This window comes from Amblyraja radiata, chromosome 13 (assembly GCF_010909765.2).
Source record: "Amblyraja radiata isolate CabotCenter1 chromosome 13, sAmbRad1.1.pri, whole genome shotgun sequence".
NCBI classification, from domain to species: Eukaryota; Metazoa; Chordata; class Chondrichthyes; order Rajiformes; family Rajidae; genus Amblyraja; species Amblyraja radiata.
In genome coordinates, this window is record NC_045968.1 from 14,972,479 (window position 1) to 14,991,179 (window position 18,701).

General features: G+C 46.7%; 1 protein-coding gene across 1 annotated transcript; it reads left to right on the plus strand.

Annotated features, from left to right (window-relative positions):
- The first annotated feature begins 4,198 nt into the window (after positions 1 to 4,198).
- ptma (prothymosin alpha) lies at positions 4,199 to 15,935 on the plus strand. Its single transcript, XM_033031296.1, has 6 exons — positions 4,199 to 4,310; positions 4,354 to 4,461; positions 8,082 to 8,150; positions 10,107 to 10,203; positions 11,912 to 11,976; positions 15,265 to 15,935. The coding sequence occupies exons 2-6, from the start codon at positions 4,417 to 4,419 to the stop codon at positions 15,304 to 15,306; spliced, it is 318 nt and encodes a 105-aa protein (XP_032887187.1). The 5' UTR covers positions 4,199 to 4,310; positions 4,354 to 4,416; the 3' UTR covers positions 15,307 to 15,935.
- The last annotated feature ends 2,766 nt before the right edge of the window (positions 15,936 to 18,701 follow it).

Genomic DNA, 18,701 nt, shown 5'->3' on the forward strand with positions numbered 1-18,701 from the left:
TCCAGTGGGGATTAGGTGGAAAAATCTCATGTTATTAACTCCAAAAAAAGATTGTTGTTGGACGCTACATTTTCTGACTCTCTAAATTGGATCCTCATATTTGATCGTCTTTTTCCCAGGATTAAAAACAGCTGTTTTCCAAGAGCAGTAACTCAAACACCAAAAGTCTGTAGCCTCATCTTGCTCTGGTATTTTATTTCATTCATGTGTTTAAACTGTAATGTTTTATTATTAGTGTTTAATGTTTCATGTGTCATTCTTAATGGTTTACTGTATGTCGTGTTGTTACTTGGGAGCGGAGCACCAAGGCAAATTCCTTGTATGTGTACATACTTGGCCAATAAAATTATTCATTCATTCATTCATTCAAGATAGGGGAATCAAGAACCAGGGGACATTTGTATAAGGTGAGTGGTGAAAGATTTAATAGGGACCTGAGGTTGGTGGGTGTAGGGAACAAGCTGCCAGAGGAGGTAGTTGAGGCAGGGAGTATCGCAAAATGTAAGTACATGGATAGGACAGGTTTAGAGTTTAGAGAGATACGGTCCAAACACAGGCAGATGGGACTCATGTAAATTGGTCGATGTCGGCAGGTTTGTCACTTTAAGTGACAAAGATAGATATGTCAAAGTGACAAAGGATGGGCCGAATGGTTTAATTCTGCTCCTAGAATTTATGAAGATGAGATTAGTTTGACTTGGCTTCATGTTCAGCAGGGAGATTGTGGGCCGAAGGGCCCGTCTCTGTGCTGCACTGTTCTCTGCTTTTTGCATGTATTTTAAAGTTGGTTTGGTGGGACAGCTATACTTGGTGAGGACAGCGATGAGAGAGCCCCCCCCCCCCCCCGAGGTGATAGTGAGGATGAGGGAGCAATCCCCGGGTAATGAGGGGGAGTTCAGAACCAGGGGTCACACAGTTTAAGAATAAGGGGTAGGCCATTTAGGACTGCGATTGGGAAAAACGTTTTCACCCAGAGAGTTGTGAATCTGTGGAATTCTCTGCCACAGAAGGCGGTGAAGGCCAATTCACTGGATGTTTTCAAGGGAGAGTTAGATTTAGCTCTTAGGGTAGCAACGTTACAAAATTTTGAGATTTTAAAAATCAAGTCTGCTATTTATCCCATCAGATAAAGCATAAAAAGAAGTTTAATTTGACACATAATCCACTTTAATATCTTCAGTATTAAAAAAGTTATGGCCATTTTCATACTGAAATTAGCATCTTGTTCCCTATTGCTTTTCCATTGACTTAACTCAAAAGCTGTGATCGTGGACAGTCAAAAGCCCATAACTTTCTTAAAAATTAAGAGAACTGAATGAAATTTTCAGTTATTATAGATTGAAGCATTCTGAAACAAATATGAAACAATCTTAGGTACACAAAAAAGCTGGAGAAACTCAGCGGGTGCAGCAGCATCTATGGAGCGAAGGAAATAGGCAACGTTTCGGGCCGAAACCCTTCTTACAATGAAACAATCTTACTTGGATGACCTGAAATTAAAGCATATAATTAGTTAGTTACCTAATTGTAGCTAATTACAAAATTCAATTACTAGATCTAAACATCTATCCATTTCTTAAGAAAAGGTTAACATTTTTTAATAGCCTAAGAGTCCAAATAACATTCACACAAGAATTCACAATATAACATGATTTTTAAATCTCATTGTCATGAATTTATAGGCCAAATGGAAGGAATTTAATGTTTAATTCCCGTAAATTAATGGGCATTTTAATCATCTTGCGAGTGGGTTTTTGTGGAACGCGATCGCTTGGAACGTTGCGGTTGGAGTGAATTTGAACCCCATATCGGCAGGAAAAACACTGCTGGTTCGTATGGGGCCAAAATCACATTTTCGCCAATGAAATTTGGATTAAAGTTATCCTAAGAAGCAAGTTTATATGTAAAATACAGGACTTACCTTATGTTTTATCCCCTACGTAAAATCCATCCCGTTGTAGGTGTTGACGGCGTTAGAAGTAGCTTTTTATTTTACTCCAGGGATTAAATTGTCCCGCGATTTTTAAAAAAAATCTTCCGATAACGGAAGTCGGAACGATTTTTCTGCAGCAGCTGGACAGCCTGAGAAAGTTCGACTCCGACAGGCAGGAGAAAACGACATTTTAATCCCACCCCCCCAAAGGTGCCAAAGTCGCGCGCACGGCCAGTGGCAGAACTGCAGTGCCGCTGAAGGTAGGTATTGTAACATCGCTACTTAGGGCTGATGGAATCAAGGCATATGGGGAGAAAGCAGGAACGGGGTACTGACTGTGGATGATCAGCCATGATCCGTCAAGCTGACTTCCTCCCATTCTACTTACTCCCCCAAGTTGTCTACCTCCCAACCCCCTTACTCCCCCAAAGTTGGCAACCGCTTAATCCCCCAAGTTGTCTACCTCCCATTCCCCTTACTCCCCCAAGTTGGCGACCTCCCATCCCCCATACTCCCCCCAAGCTGGCTTCCTCCCACCTTGGTTCTTGGTTTCCTGGTCCTCCAAAATGGAATTTAAACTGGAGGTGGTGGAGGGAGGACTTAAGTCAGAAAGGGTTCTTGGGAAGAAAGAGCTACCTTGAATTTAGTTGCATCTGGTTGGGTAACTATGGTAGGGTGAAGACTATTCCATGCTTTAATTGTGCGGGGGAAGAATTAATTGCTGTACACATCTGTCTAGGTATCTGATATCTCAAATTGGATCGAATGCCCTCGTCTGCTCCTAATTGGTTTGGGTTTGGTGTAGGTTTTGTAATCTATATCGAGCTGGCCATTTAACATGTTGTAAAACAGGTCAAATGGTGAGCTTCACGTCTGTCTAGGAAAGGGTTCCACCCCAGTGAATTCAGAAGTTTGGTAACACTCGTTCTCTCTCATAGGTATTAGTAACAAATCGAGTTGCCTGTCTTTGGACACGTTTGATGGAAGAATTTTTTTTATTTGTGTATGGGTCCCATCCCCTTTACTCGCCCAAGCTGGCTACCTCCCATCCCCATCCCCATTCCCATTCCCATTCCCATTCCCATTCCCATTCCCATTCCCATTCCCATTCCCATTCCCATTCCCATCCCCACCCCCATCCCCATCCCCATCCCCATCCCCATCCCCATCCCCATTCCCATCCCCATCCACATTCCCATCCCCACCCCCATCCCCATCCCCATCCCCATCCCCATCCCCATCCCCATCCCCATCCCCATCCCCATCCCCATTCCCATCCCCATCCACATTCCCATTCCCACCCCCATTCCATCCACATTCCCATTCCCACCCCCACCCCCATCCACATTCCCATCCCCATCCACATTCCCATCCACATTCCCATCCCCATTCCCATCCCCATTCCCATTCCCATTCCCATCCCCATTCCCATTCCCATTCCCATTCCCATTCCCATCCACATTCCCATTCCCATTCCCATCCACATCCACATTCCCATTCCCACCCCCATTCCCATTCCCATTCCCATTCCCACCCCCATTCCCATCCACATTCCCATTACCACCCCCATTCCCATTCTCATCCACATTCCCACCCCCATTCTTCTGGGAGCAGTGACTGTATTTAGGGGTGCGCTCCCCGGGTGTATTTTGGGGGAGGAGGGGGGAGGGAAGGAGCGGGTGACGCGGTTTGACGGACGGCCGTCCCCGCTAATCAGAGAGAGCGCATATGACGTCATGGGGAAAGTGGTGGGGGGGCAGGACCTCGGGCGCGGTGTCGTCATCTAGCTACCGCCCACCTCCCCCCCCCCCATAGCAACCAGTGCAGTCGGGGGCGGGTTGTGCGGGGGATGGTGCTAAGGTGGTGGCTGACCAATCAGAGGGGCTGGGGTGTGTTGCTAGGGGGGAGCTGGCCAATCAGAGGGGCAGGGGTGTGTTGCTAGGTGGGAGCTGGCCAATCACAGGGGCTGGGGGTGTGTTGCTTGGAGGAAGCTGGCCAATCACAGAGGCTGGGGGTGTGTTGCTAACTGGGGGCTGGCCAATCACAGAGGCTGGGGGTGTGTTGCTAACTGGGGGCTGGCCAATCACAGAGGCTGGGGGTGTGTTGCTAACTGGGGGCTGGCTAATCAGAGGGGCTGGGGGTGTATTGCTTGGTGGGTGCTGGCCAATCAGAGGGGCTGGGGGTGTATTGCTTGATGGGTGCAGGCCAATCACAGGGGCTGTAGGCGGGGCTGGGGGATGAGCCCGGGGGGAGGGGCCCGGGAAGGGGCGGTTACGAGCGGCTGCAGCGCTGCTGCTCATTGTTGCCTTGTTTGCAGCAGGAGAGAGACAGACACAGAGGCATAGAACTGCGGCTGCCGTCTCCATTCCATTGCACTTGCCTCTTTCAGATTCACACAGAGGCACAGAACTGCGGCCGCCCCATTGCATTGCACTTGCCTCTGTGCCCCCGTGCACCAAAACTCTACGCAAGCAAGCCGCATCATGTCAAACACCAAGGTGGAGAAAGCTGTGGAGCGGCCCCAGAAGGTAACTTGCGTGGCTCGTGTGGTCTTTGCACAAAATATATATATGTGTAGAAGGTAGACACAAGAAGCTGGAGTAACTCAGCGGGACAGGCAGCATGTCTGGAGAGAAGGAAGGGGTGACGTTTCTGGTCGATACCCTTCTTCAGACTGGGTCTATGTGTGTGTGTATGCGTGCGTGTGAGAATATATGTGTGTATATATATATATACGCGTGTATGTGAATATATGTGTATATATACATTTATGTACACATGTTATTTATACTATACACTGCAACACCTATATATACACACACAGCTATGTATATACAGCCTGTCCCGCTGAGTTTATTCCAGCGTTTTGTGTCTACCTTCGATTTAAACCAGCATCTTCAGTTCCGTCCAACACATGCATATATATATATATATATATATATATATATATATATAATTGTTACAGTGTTATCATAGTACAGCGTGTGTGTATATAGTTATCCCAGTTTGCAATAATGCAACAAACCGCATGTTGAGGCATTGTGCAAGGAATGTTCGTTTGTGATCACACTGCCTGTTTGCGATGCGATGTCAATTATCACTTCCCCAAAAAAAATGTTATATTGAAGATTTTCTTTTTCAAACGGGAGAAAAAAAGGCAGAGTTGCGAACTGCCCGACGTGTCAGATACTTGTGAAAGTTGGTGTGCGGTTTAACTGGGTTGTGCGTTTCAGCAAAGGGGAGGGGGTGAAATGCCCTTTGAAGCTTTTTTTCGAAAGGCGGAATGCTGTTGCACAGAAAGTTTAAAAAAAAATTCTGGATGGGGGTGAGAGATCGGCGGGCGGGGGGGGGGGGGGTGAGAGGTGGGGGTGTCAATTTGGATGTTGATTCACCAACGTCAAGTTTCCCCCGAGGCTGCTATTTGACAGGGAGGTTGGCTGACTTTGTTTTGGAGGCTAATCTTTAATCTCTATTGTTGCTCTGCGTTGCTCGGGTCAAAGCCCCGCTCTCTGTCGCTCGGTGGATCTGTTAATAAATCATTCTACAAAAGGCGATTGCGCCTTTTTCTTTGGGCTTTACGAGCAGAGAGGGATATATCTCCGGGTCTGATGCCTGATCTGTTTGTGTGTGAGTGAATGAGTGTGAGCATGTGAGAGTGTGTGTGAGTGGGTGAATGTGTGTGTGTGTGTGTGTGTGTGAGAGTGAGTGAGTGTGAGTCTGTCTGTGTATCCCCATGGGGTTTATTGAAGCAAGATCACAGGGTCGGGCAGTGTGCGACGAGGCGTTTCCACATTGCCCGCTTCACCCTGTAGATCTCACTGAAATGTGTCTACTTTCTCTGCCACCGTCACCTCTGAATGAGTTCAGGTGTCGGCCGCCGAGGCTCTACACAAAATGCTGGAGTAACTCAACGGGACAGGCAGCGTCTCTGGGGAGAAGGTGTTGTCCGCCGACGGGCATTGTTGTGTAGGAAGGAACTGCAGATGCTGCTTTCTTTGGACCCAAGATAAGACACGAAGTGCTGGAGTAACGCAGCGGGCCAGGCAGCATCTGCGGGGATGGGGTCTCGACCTCCCCAATCCTCCTCCCCCCCCCCCCCTGAGATGCCGCCCGTCACTCTCAGATACCCCAGCATTTGTGTGTTTATCTTCTGTTCTGGGGCATTGTTGGTTTGGATCGAATGGTCACAAAAAGCTGGAGTAACTCAGGCAGCAGCGTCTCTGGAGAAAAAAGGAGTGGGTGACCTTTCGGGTTTGAGTTACTCCGGGTTTTGTGTGTGTGTGTGCGTCTCTCTCTCTCTCTCTCTCTCTCTCTCTCTCTCTCTCGGTGTCTCTCTCTGTGTCTCTCTCTGTCTGTGTGTGTCGCTCTCTCATCTTCGGTGTAACCCAGCATCTGTAGTTCCTTCCCACACACTGTGTTGTGCCGCCCGCATTCACCATCGCTGCTCCGCGGGACCCGCCGACTCGATCAACATATTAATTCATGTGTATGTGAGCAGCAACTTGCAGCACGGGAGGGAGGGGGTCGATTTAGTGGAGAGGGAGAGAGAGAGAGGGGAAAGGGGGGGGATAAGAGTCAGAAGGCAGCGGAAGCCAATTCACTGGATGTTTCAAGAGAGAGTTAGATTTAGCTCAGGGAGTCAGGGGATATGGGGTGAAGGCAGGAACGGGGTACTGATGGTGGATGATCAGCCATGATCACATTGAATGGCGGTGCTGGCTCGAAGGGCCGAACGGCCACTTCCTGCACCTATTTTTTGTCGATAAAGCTAAACTTGGCCTCAACCTGACTTCAATACTAAACTCCATCGAGCGTTTACGTGAAAACCAGATGACATATGTTGACTTTTCATGTTTATAGTTTTATTTTTCGCGATAGATATGCTGAGCAAATATATCGATCGCGTCCAGATCCCTCTTGCTTTTCCCCCTCAAATAACATTCATTCCCCACCCCGCCCCCGGAAAGGTGGTTGTTTGGAGAAAGTATGTTAGTTGAAGGAATTTTCTTAAACCTTGATATTTAAAATTTTGCTTATGTTTTATGTATATATATATATTTTTAAACACTCCCCATGGTTTATTCCACCAAGCTGGGTTGAGGGAGAGGGTTTAGCTACACGATGTTTAGTGGATTCGAGATGTGTTATTTTTGTTTGCATTCTTTCGACTGGAGTTTAACTTCCGCCCAGTCGGACCAGTCTATATCGCGTTTTCTGTCATCTCTAGCTGGTCGACCAGTTTAAAAATAAGGTTGACCGACCTTGCTTGGCTGCCTGCCTGCCTGCCTGCCTTTAATATTCCTTCCGACCCTGCCTGTGTAATTTTGTGTAATGGAGCCGATTGGAGATCGCGCCTTCTTACAATGGGGGCACAATTCACTTTGATCCCACGATAGATTTTTTTTTGGATGGTGAAAGAAGTGGCCTTGCACAATGAGAGTTTTATAAGGATTATGAGATACAGATTAGGAAACAATTCATTCAATGGGGGGCGAGGATCGATCAGATGCAGTGAAAGGTGATGGGATATTTAGAAATCGCAAGCAAGGAGAGATTGACGTTTAAAGTTGTCTTTCTGGGAGAGGGGAATCATGCATGCAATTTGTTAACGAATGCATACTTTTATTGGATGGGGTGGTCGTTTCTTTGTTCGGTCGGAGCGTTGCAATTTAGTTTTTGTTTTACGCCCCGTGAAAGATTGCAAAGTGGATGTTGCAAGTCTGATAATGTCGCCGCGAGTGGAGAGCGGAGGGGGATTTACGTCGCTTTAGGCAGGGGAGGTGAAAGGATGTTTGTGAGAGAGAGGGGGAGTGACAGAGAGGAATGAGGGAGGGGAGAGAGGGAGGGAGAGACAGGGGGAGGAGAGAGAGGGAGGAGGGACAGAGAGGGGGAGAGTCTCTCCCGGAGAGAGGGAGGGGGAGAGGGGGGGGAGGGAGGGGGAGAGGAAGAGAGAGGAAGAGGGGAGAGAGGAGGGCGAAAGTGAGAGAGAAAGTGTGCGTATTGTTTGCAGGCTGTATGAGCAGAGCGAGTGTATTTATGCGTGTGCGTGTATTAACGTGTGTGTATAGATAGTCTTCTCGACGCCCGCTCCTTGGGGCCGGCATTGCATCTTTTTCCCCCCTGCTAAACTTGCTCAATATGTCGCCAGGATCTGAAGAAAGCGGCCGAAGTGAAGCCGGAGAAGGACAAGGGCGACGCTCCAGCAAACGGCAAGGCGGTGAGTGAGTGAATGAATGAGTGGCCCAGCGGGTCGGGCAGCGACTGTGGGGGCGGCTTGTTTTTCACACAGGTATAAATATTGCAAAAATCCACCACCATTCCGAATAAAACACACAGGCAGGTCAACTCTCCATGCATTTAATTAATGGTGGCATGTTCAGTAATAAAGGACATTCGCTGATTGGGGATGATCGGCCATGATCACATTGAATGGCGGTGCTGGCTCGAAGGGCCGAATGGCCTACTCCTGCACCTATTGTCTATTGCTGTTTGAGGGCGGCACAGCGGGTAGAGTTGCTGCCTTACAGCGCCCGGGACCCGGGTTCAATCCTGGCATGATCGTGTGCTGTCTGTGTGGAGTTCGCACGTTCTTCCCGGGTGCTCCAGTTTTCTCCCACATCCTAAAGATGTGCAGGTTTGTAGGCAATCGGCCCTCTGTAAATTGCCCCCTAGTGTGCAGGGAGCGGATGAGCAAGTGGGATAACAGAACTAGTGTGAACGGGTGATCGATGGTCGACTTGATTGGCGCGTTTCCATGCTGTATGTGCACTCCCTGTAGTAATATAACAATATTTAAAAGGCATTTGGGCATCTGCTTGGACAGCAAAGATTTAGAAGGATAGGGGCCACACACAGGCAAATGGGACTAGCTTAGATGGGGCATCTTGGTCGCCATGAACGAGTTGGGCCGAAGGGCCTGCTTCCGTGCTGTATATCTTATCTAACCTTTAAACTGTGGGAAAAAAACAAGGAACTGCAGATACAAAAAAAGACACAAAGGTTGTGACCACCCCACCCCCCCCCCCCCCCCCCCCCCCCTTTACATTTACACTCCTCTCCGTATCTGACATCATTTTGTCTTTTTTCACTTCCAGCCTTTGTCACTTACTCCACCCATCTGCCAATTAATGACCTTCCTCATCTGTATCCACCTATCAATTGCCAGACCTTATCCCACCCCCACCTCTCTTCCAGCTACCGCCCACAGTAAAATCAGTCCAAATAAGGGCTCCGACACAAAACATCACCTCTCCATGTTCTCCACAGATTCTGCCTGACCCGCTGAGTTACTCCAGCACCTTGTGTCTTTTTTTTTAACCTAAACCTCTTGCCACTCCAGTCACTCCCACGGGATGATCTCCCTTCCCTTGTTTGAGGAATGTTCCCACCGGACTATGTGCCCCTCAATGTCCAGCAGCGGAAGGACCCTAGACTGTGGTGTATGTAAAAGTAAGCATAAAAGTACTGGAGGAACTTGCATGGACAGAGAATGTTTCTGGTCGGGACCTTCCGTCAGACTGATTACAGACCCGGGGTGGATAGCTGGAGGAGAGGTGGAGGGTGGGACAAAGCCTGGCGAGTGATGGGTGGATACAGGTGAGATGGGTGGTTGGCAGATGGGTGGAGTAAGTGACAAAGGCTGGAGGTGAAAAGGGGACAAAAGAGTGTCAGATACGGAGAGAAGAGGAGGAGGGAGATGGGTGTAAGGGGACGGGGATGGGATCGTGAGGGGAATGGGTGCTACCCAAGTGGATTATGAGGTGTTCCTCCTCCAGTGTGTGAGTGTGTGCGCATGTGGCTTCTCTCTGGCAATGGAGGAGGCCCAGGACAGATGTGTTTCTCATAAGTGATAGGAGCACAATTAGGCCATTCGGCCCATCAAGTCTACCCCGCCATTCAATCATGGCTGATCTATCTCTCCCTCCTAACCCCACTCTCCTGCCTTCTCCCCGCAACCCCCGACACCCGCACTGATCAAGAAGCGATCTATCTATCTCTGCCTTAAATATATCCACTGACTTGGCCTCCACAGCCTTCTGTGGCAATGAATTCCACAGATTCACCACCCTCTGACTCAAGAGAGTGGGAATAGGAGTTACTCGGCCAGTCTGCGCCCTCTCTCCCACCGGGCTGCGTGCTCTAGAGTGACTCACTGCCTCTTTATTGTCTTCAGGAGAATGGGGAGCCGGACGTAGAGGAGAAATCAGATGAGGTTGAGGATGAAAGCGAAGATGTTGGTGAGGATGACGAAGAGGAAGAGGACGAAGAAGGTATCTTTTTACCCGTTAATATTATTGTAGATTAATATATTGTTGATATTTTAATATATTTTAATGGACATATCAACATTAACATGTTAATAGACATTAATGTTAACGTACTAATGTACATATTAATATCATACAATAGATATATTGACACCACTTTGACCATCAAATGTAATAATGTTCATGTTAATACGTCAAATTTTCAGCATAGATCGACATCCAATCTTCAAATGATTTGGGTAAAAAATAAAAGCTAGCCAATACTTAATGTAGGTCATTTGGAGTGGGTTTATTTTTGAATGTTTGATTTGGGTTGTTTCGAGTCTGGAGTGTGTTATTTTTAAAAGATGTTTTTATTTCTATGAGAATATTTTATTTAAAAGTCTATTTCTAGTAGTGTGACCTCGTTTCACGAAATACTCATGTAACAGCGAGTGTGTTTGAGTCCTCACCGTCAAGCTGTGTTCCCATAGATCCGAAGAAGGGTCTCGACCCGAAACGTCACCCATTCCTTCTCTCCAGAGATGCTGCCTGACCCGCTGAGTTACTCCAGCACTCTGTGAAACGTCACATTCTTTGTTCCACTGTTGTTATTGTTCCTTTACAGTGACACCGCTGGCCACTTGGGGAATAGCACGCATGGTTCTAACCTCCGCCTGTAGAAGCTCAAATGGCCTCCGAGTTTCATCCTCATTTTCTATTCTGAGACTTTTTTTGTCCTTTGGAAGTGAGAAATATTACCAACAAGACGTGCATCTTGGCCATTGTTTGAACTTTAGCATGTTAATAAATCTATCTACTGTCTACCTCATTGGTGACCCTTGGACTATCTTTTAAGAAGGAACTGCAGATGCTGGAAAAATCGAAGGTAGACAAAAGTGCTGGAGAAACTGCGGGTGAGGCAGCATCTATGGAGCGAAGGAATAGGTGACGTTTCAGGTCTAGACCCGAAACGTCACCTATTCCTTCGCACCTTCGATGCTGCCTCACCCACTGAGTTTCTCCAACATTTTTGTCTATCTCTGACTATCCTTGACCGGTCTTTGCTGGCTTTACCTTGCACTAAACGTTATTTGCTTATCCTGTATCTGTACACTGTGAATGGCTCGATTGTAATCATATATTTTCTTTCCATTGACTGTTTAGCGTGCAACAAAAGCGCTTCACTGTACCTCGGTACGCGTGACAATAAACTAAACTAACAGTAAATTGACAATATTCTACACACACTTTCCTGATCGGAATGAAAATGGCCAACGCACGCTAAACAGTCAATGGAAAGAAAATACATGATCACAATCGAGCCATTCACAGTGTACAGATCACAGTGTACATTGTATCTTGAATGCAATGATCATCGGGGAAGATTACAGCTCTCCCTTGTCACTTTGTCTCTGTCCTTTGTCCCACCATCTGCCTATCAACCCACCCCCCTCTCATCTGTGTTCACCTATGACCTACTGCGCTTAGTCCCCCTCCAACCAACCAGTTTGAAGAAGGATCCCAACCCAAATCAAACATTGAACTCTGGTGACCCAACGGGACTTTGAAGTCACATCCATGTTCTCCAGAGATGCTGCCTGACCACTGAGTTACTCCAGCACTCTGTGAAACGTCACCTATCCATGTTCTCCAGCGATGCTGCCTGAGCCGCTGAGTTTAGTCTATGTTCATTCTATGCATTGTTGACTCTGTGGGTACTTTCTCCTAGATGAAGAAGGTGATGAAGAAGAATCTGAGGGAGCGGCAGAGAAACGAGTGGCTGATGATGAAGAGGTGGGTAGTTCAGACGTGCCTGCCTGTCACAGTGAACACGAGTCGCAGTTGGTGACGATCACATGAATCTTATTCTCAGTGGTTTAGTTTAGAGATACAGCGTGGAAGCAGGCCCTTAGGACCACCGTCTCTATGCCGACCAGCGATCCCCGCACACTAACACTATCCTACGCACACCAGGAACAATTTACAATGAATGAATAAGTTTATTGACCAAGTATTCACATACAAGGAGTTTGCCTTGGTGCTCCGCCCGCAAGTGACAACATGATGTTCAGTGACAGTTATGCCCCTGTCCCACTTAGGAAACCAGAATGGAAACCTCTGGTGACTTTGTGCCCCACCCAAGGTTTCCGTGCGGTTCCCGGAGTTTTTGTCAGTCTCCCTACCTGCTTCCACTACCTGCAACCTCCGGGAACCGCACGGAAACCTTGGGAGGGGCACAAAGTGTCCAGAGGTTTCCGTTCAGGTTTCCTAAGTGGGACAGGGGCATTAGGAATGACACATAAAACATTAAACATTAATAATAAAACATTATTGATTAAACTTGTGAACATATAAGCATGTTAAACATGTGTAAAGGGCCTGTCCCACTTTCACGACCTAATTCACCGAACCTTTTTACACATGAACATTTTTCATCAGGCTAGAAAAAACGCCCCCGACCTACTTGATGCCACGAGTACCTATGACTAGCATCACGACCTACCTATGACCTAGCTACGACCTTGTGACGACCATGCTGCGAGTATGAGTCAAGGGTAAACTCGGCAGAGGTCGTGAATTAGGTCGTGGGACAGGCCCTTTACCAAGCCAATTAACCTACGCACCTGTGTGTCTTTGGAGTGTGGGAGCAAACCTGAGCACCCGGAGAAAACTCACACACGACTCTGGGAGAATGTGCAAATTCTGTACAGACAGTACCCACAGTCAGGATGGAACCCGGGACTCTGGCACTGTGTGGCAGCAACTCTACCACTGCGCCACCGTGCCGCCATTGTGTATCTAACAGAATAGTAAATGAGTTCACTGCTTTGGATATCTGTAAAAGACCCCAGAACTGAGAGGTCTTTGCCAGTAAATACAAAGCAAACCTTTCTGTACAGTGAACTGCGTTCACAATTAGTGGAGCAAAGGGGAAGATAATTAACTTTTACTAAAGCTAAGTAGGACCCGTTGGGTCCCAGCATCACAAGGGAGGGCTGTCACCAACGCAATATTCCACCTCTCCAATAATTCCAATATTGCTCACCAGTAGGGGGGGCTGTCTGTTGCGCTAGTATGGGTGTTGTGGGCCGAAGGTAATGGTTTCCAGAGGGCTAGTATAGACATTGTGGGCCGAATGGATTCTTGGGCTGGCATCCAACTGTTGCAAAGATTTTAAAAGCTTAGCCAAGGCAAACAATTGGGCTGCAGCCACCTGACAACCAAAATTCGTTTTGTGAACGCAAACTTGTTAAAAAGGTGAGGCAAACAATTGGGCAGCAGCCACCTGACAACCAAAATTCATTTTGTGAACATAAACTTGTGAAAAAGGCGAGGCATACAATTGGGCTGCAGCCACCTGACAACCAAAATTCATTTTGTGAACACAAACGTGTTAAAAAGGTGAGGCAAACAATTGGGCAGCAGCCACTTTACAGCCGCACCGTGGAGTAGATGTGCGTTCAGTGTTATTCGCAGCTCAGAGAGCCGTGACCCTCTCGCTTCCTGGGTCTGGCAGAGACTGAGTGAGGGACTGCACTTCCATGTTTTATAGTCCCTCCCCCCTGCCGCCAGCGGGGGCAGCAGAGAGAATGGCCAATTTAAAAAAAACATTAATATCTCTGATTTTTCATCAAGGGGAAAAATCCTCTGGTCCCGGAAGGCGGAGGGGGGCTCTGAGTGAGGTGGCCAAAAATTACGGCTTTAGGTGGCGGCGTTCTCTTGGAAATCGCAGCACAGTGGGCCAAAGGCGGTCAAGATCAGACTTTTAGTAATATAGATGTTCAGTCAGGAGTCAAGTGAAGTGTGTCACATGTACTGAAAATCAAAAATGACATTCTACTGCATCATCTTAATATACATGTAATGCAATACACACAGGTAATACAGTTATAAAATAAATAATTGATAAAAAAATGTAAAGAACACAATCCCGAGTGCAACTAAAGATGTTACGTAGAAGATCACAGTTGCTGAGCTTAGTGTTGAGCAGTGTTCAAGAGCCTGATGGTTTTTGGGAAGAAGTTGTTCCTGAACCTGGAGGTCACGGTTTTCAGGCTCCTGCACCTTCTTCCCCATGGCAGCAGCGAGATGAGAGCGTGGCCAGGGTGGTGTGGCTCTCTGATGATGCTGGCTGCCTTTGAGGTTTGATCCCTTCGACGGGAATGGGAGGGTTAGTTCACAATTAGGCCATTTGGCCCATCCAGTCTACTCCGCCATTCAATCATGGCTGATCTATCTCCCTCCTAACTACATTCTCCTGCCTTCTCCCCATAACCCCTGACACCCGCACTAATCAAGAATCTCAATCTCTGCCTTAAAAATATCCATTGACTTGGTATCCACAGCCGTCTGTGGCAAAGAAAATGCCACAGATTCACCACCCTCTGACTACTGAAATTCCTCCTCATCTCCTTGGTAAAGATACATCCTTTAATTCTGAAGCTATGGCCTCTGGCCCTTGACTCTCCACATCTGCTCTATCCAGGCCTTTCACTCTTTGTGTTAGATGTTCGGTTAGAATGTATTCAGTTAGAATGTTTAATTCGGAAACAGCTGAAGTTTATTTTTCTTCAAAAGTCACTTTCATAATCGTAATTAGACAAAAATACTGGAGAAACTCAGTATGGAGAGAACGAATAGGTGACGTTTCGGGTCGAGACCCTTCTTCAGACTGATGTGGAGGTGGGAGGGGCGGGAAGACGAAAGGAAGAGGCGGAGACAGTGGGCTGTGGGAGAGCTGGGAAGGGGAAGGGAAGGAGGGAGAAAGCAAGGACTACCTGAAATTGGAGAAGTCAATGTTCATACCGCTGGGGTGGAAACTCCAATTTACGGTGGGCCTCACTCTGGCCATGGAGGGGGCGTGGGACAGAAAGGTCGGATTTGGAATGGGATGGGGAGTTGAAGTGCTGAGCCACCGGGAGATCAGGTTGGTTAATGCGAACTGAGCGGAGGTGTTGGGCGAAGCGATCGCCAAGCCTGCGTTTGGTCTCACCGATGTAGAGCAGCTGACTACATAATCGTAATGTTGTAATTAGAAGTTCCAATCATTCTTTAATGTTTTTTTTCAAACCCCCCCCCCAGGCTGATGTTGCGAAGAAGAAGCAGAAGACAGATGCTGAGTAGAGTGTACCTCCTCCCACAATCTCCCGCCCCCCCCAATCTCCACTGTCCGTGAAGCTTGGTCACTGTCTCTAACTAGGGTGTACACCAATGTAAGTCCGCGGCAGAAGTTTTAAAAGTACAGATACTTCATTGCCCTACTTCTTTCTTAAAATCCTAAAAGGAGAGTTTGTTTGTATTTTTATTTACATTTTATATTTTTGTACATATGGTTGGGGAGCTGCCAATTTGAGCAGCGACCTCTGGTGACCAAACAGGGCTTTGAAGTTCTTCTGTAAAACGGACGATACTGGTGGTTTGACCAAGACTTCACCACATTATCATAAAGGTAACCTGTAAAAAAGAAAAAAATTTAAATAAATAAAATCACACCATTAATTTGATCATTGCGATAATTGTGGATGTACTTTAGCTGTACGATAAGTAGTTGGTTTGTATGAGGTGGAAAGGCCAAAGATCATTTTTTTCTTTTTGTCCGAAATACTGTCCATTGCGGCCTGTTGTATGTGTGAACCAATTTGATGTCCAATAAACCGCAATTTTATTTTGCCGAGTTTTTCTGATGAATTGTCTCCCGGAGATTTTTTTAAACTTGTATAACACTTTAAAATAAAATACGCCTCTCGCACTAATTAAATGACTGCGAATTAACTCTCTCTGTCCTCGGTTGAAACACCTCAGAACCAGGGGCCACAGTTTAAGAATAAGGGGTAAGCCATTTAGAACGGAGACAAGGAAACACTTTTTCTCACAGAGAGTTGTGAGTCTGTGGAATTCTCTGCCTCAGAGGGCGTGGAGGCCGGTTCTCTGGATACTTTCAAGAGAGAGCTAGAGAGGGCTCGTAAAGATAGCGGAGTCAGTGGATATGGGGAGAAGGCAGGAACGGGGTACTGATTGGGGATGATCAGCCATGATCACATTGAATGGCGATGCTGGCTTGACGGGCCGAATGGCCTACTCCTGCACCTATTGTCTATTGCCTCTTTCACTGTTGCGAGCAGAGTTGTTTTCGGATGAAACGTTAACCAAACGGAGACGTCCAAGCTCAAATAAAAATGGTACACCTAAATCAGGAAAGAGTCGGTTAAGTTTATTGTCACGTGTACCAAGGTACAGTGAGAAGCTTCTGTTGCCATGCTACCCAGTCAGCAGAAAGACTACTACTTTTGACTACACTGGAGTAACAGCGGGTCAAGCAGCATCTCTGGAGAAAAACGATGTGTGACGTTTCGGGTCGAGGCCCTTCTTCAGGTCCGGTATTCCCCATGGAGTTTTCCCGGCATCCGTTTAGACAATGGGCGATGCAAGCCTGCGCGATGTCATATGGAGCCCATTCAGCACGCCCCCCTCTCCATGTCGCTGATCGATCCAAAGGAACAGCAGGGCCGTTACAGTTTGGCACCAATTTGGTCGCAGGAGCTGCCAGAGCGAGGTTGTAGACAACGACAAACTGCCGCAGAGGCCCCGACTCCGGATTTTCTTGAGGTTTACTCCTGGAGCCTTTTCCATAACTGGATATGGCCACAAGGCAGTGGAGGCTTTAAATCAGACTTTTCCCTCTATCTTTTTCTCAGTGGTTTAGTTCAGAGATACAGTGTGGAAACAGGCCCATCAGCGATCCCCACACATTAACACTATCTTACATACACCAGGGACAATTTACAATGAATGAAAAAAAAAGTTTAATGGCCAAGCATTCACATACAAGGAATTTGCCTTGGTGCTCCGCCCGCAAGTGACAACTTGACATACAATGACAGTTAAGAATGACACATAAGGTTTTAGATCAGAGTTTTCCCTCTCCTAGAAGGACTGCCTTCCCAGGCTGACAAGCCCCATCTGTCCGAGGCTCGTGGGGACGGGAACATCTACATTCCCGTGCAGGTCTATAGCACCTGCCCAGGTAGGTAGGATAGTTGAAATTAAGAGGCTTTTACATGGAAATGAAGGGACATGGATCACAAGCAGACAGAGCAGATTATTTAATTTTAGCATCATGTCTGGAGGACGTGATGGGCTGAAGGGCCTGATCCTGTCCAGTACTGTTCTATGCTCTATATAATTGTTGCTGTTATAACACAAAATTATTAGATTAAGATAATTTGGATTGATATATAGATAAATATTTTTATAATTGTAATTTATACATATGCAATTATTTATAATGTATATAAATAATTGTCTGAAGAAGGGTCTCGACCCGAAACGTCACCTATTCCTCTGCTCCATAGATGTTGCCTCACCCGCTGAGTTTCTCCAGCATTTTTGTCTACCTATAAATAATTGTAAAATAGCTTATAATTTATAATTTTAATAAAAATATAACAATAAATAATGTTTAAATGGGCCCTTATACAGAAGTGTGCGTAAGTGGGCTTTCTATTAATGTCTATTTTTTTAGTTTAGTGGCACATTTGGCCTTGAGCCAGAATATCCAGTTTGAAATCTCACTCCAGGGACTGAAGGGGAAATTCAGTGCAACTCCGAGCTGCTAATTGCTTTAGTTCCCCCGTGGTACACCAGCCAATAACGAGCCCTGCACATCACAAAACACATTATGCAGCCACTGATCTATCTTCTAACATCCTACTTGTAAACTCTGGAATAAAATGGAAACATTATTGATATCATGAGGTCATAAGGAATAGGAGCAGAATTAGGCCATTCGGCCCCATCAAGTCTACTCTGCCATTCAATCGTGGCTGATCTATATCTCCCTCCTAACCCCATTCTCCAGCCAGTTCCCATAACCGCTGACACCCGTACTAATCAAAAATCTATCTATCTCTGCCTTAAAAATATCCACTGACTTGGCCTCCGCAGCCTTCAGTGGCAAAGAATTCCACAGATTCACCACCCACTGACTAAATAAATGTCTCCTCGTCGCCTTCCTAAACGAACGTCCTTTAGTTCTGAGGCTGTGACCTCTCGTCTTAGACTCTCCCAATGGTGGAAAAGTCCTCTCCACAATATCCTACGCTGGGATCATGAAAGATGCTATATAAATGCAAGATTTCAGATACACTTCGAGGTTCGCTACACCATTAGGCAGTGCGATATTTTTTACCTGACAGATTAATTCCAAGGTCCCATCTGTGTCCTAATACAGATGTAAAAGTTTCCATGATGTTTTTTAGAACCACTTCAGGGAAGTTACTGAGATGGGCCTGACTAATACTTGTCAGCATCTTCACAAATATGTTTCTGGTTGTGGCAATATTATTGTAAATGTAAATAAAATTATAAGGGGCATGGAATGGGCATATGGTTAGAACCCTTCTCTCATGATGGAAAATTCATAAACAGGCCCACCACTGATTTTCCGACACCCTTGGTTCCAGGGCCGTTCTGGATTGCTGGACCAACAGAGGTTGCGGCCTCCGAGAGGAGTCCAATGG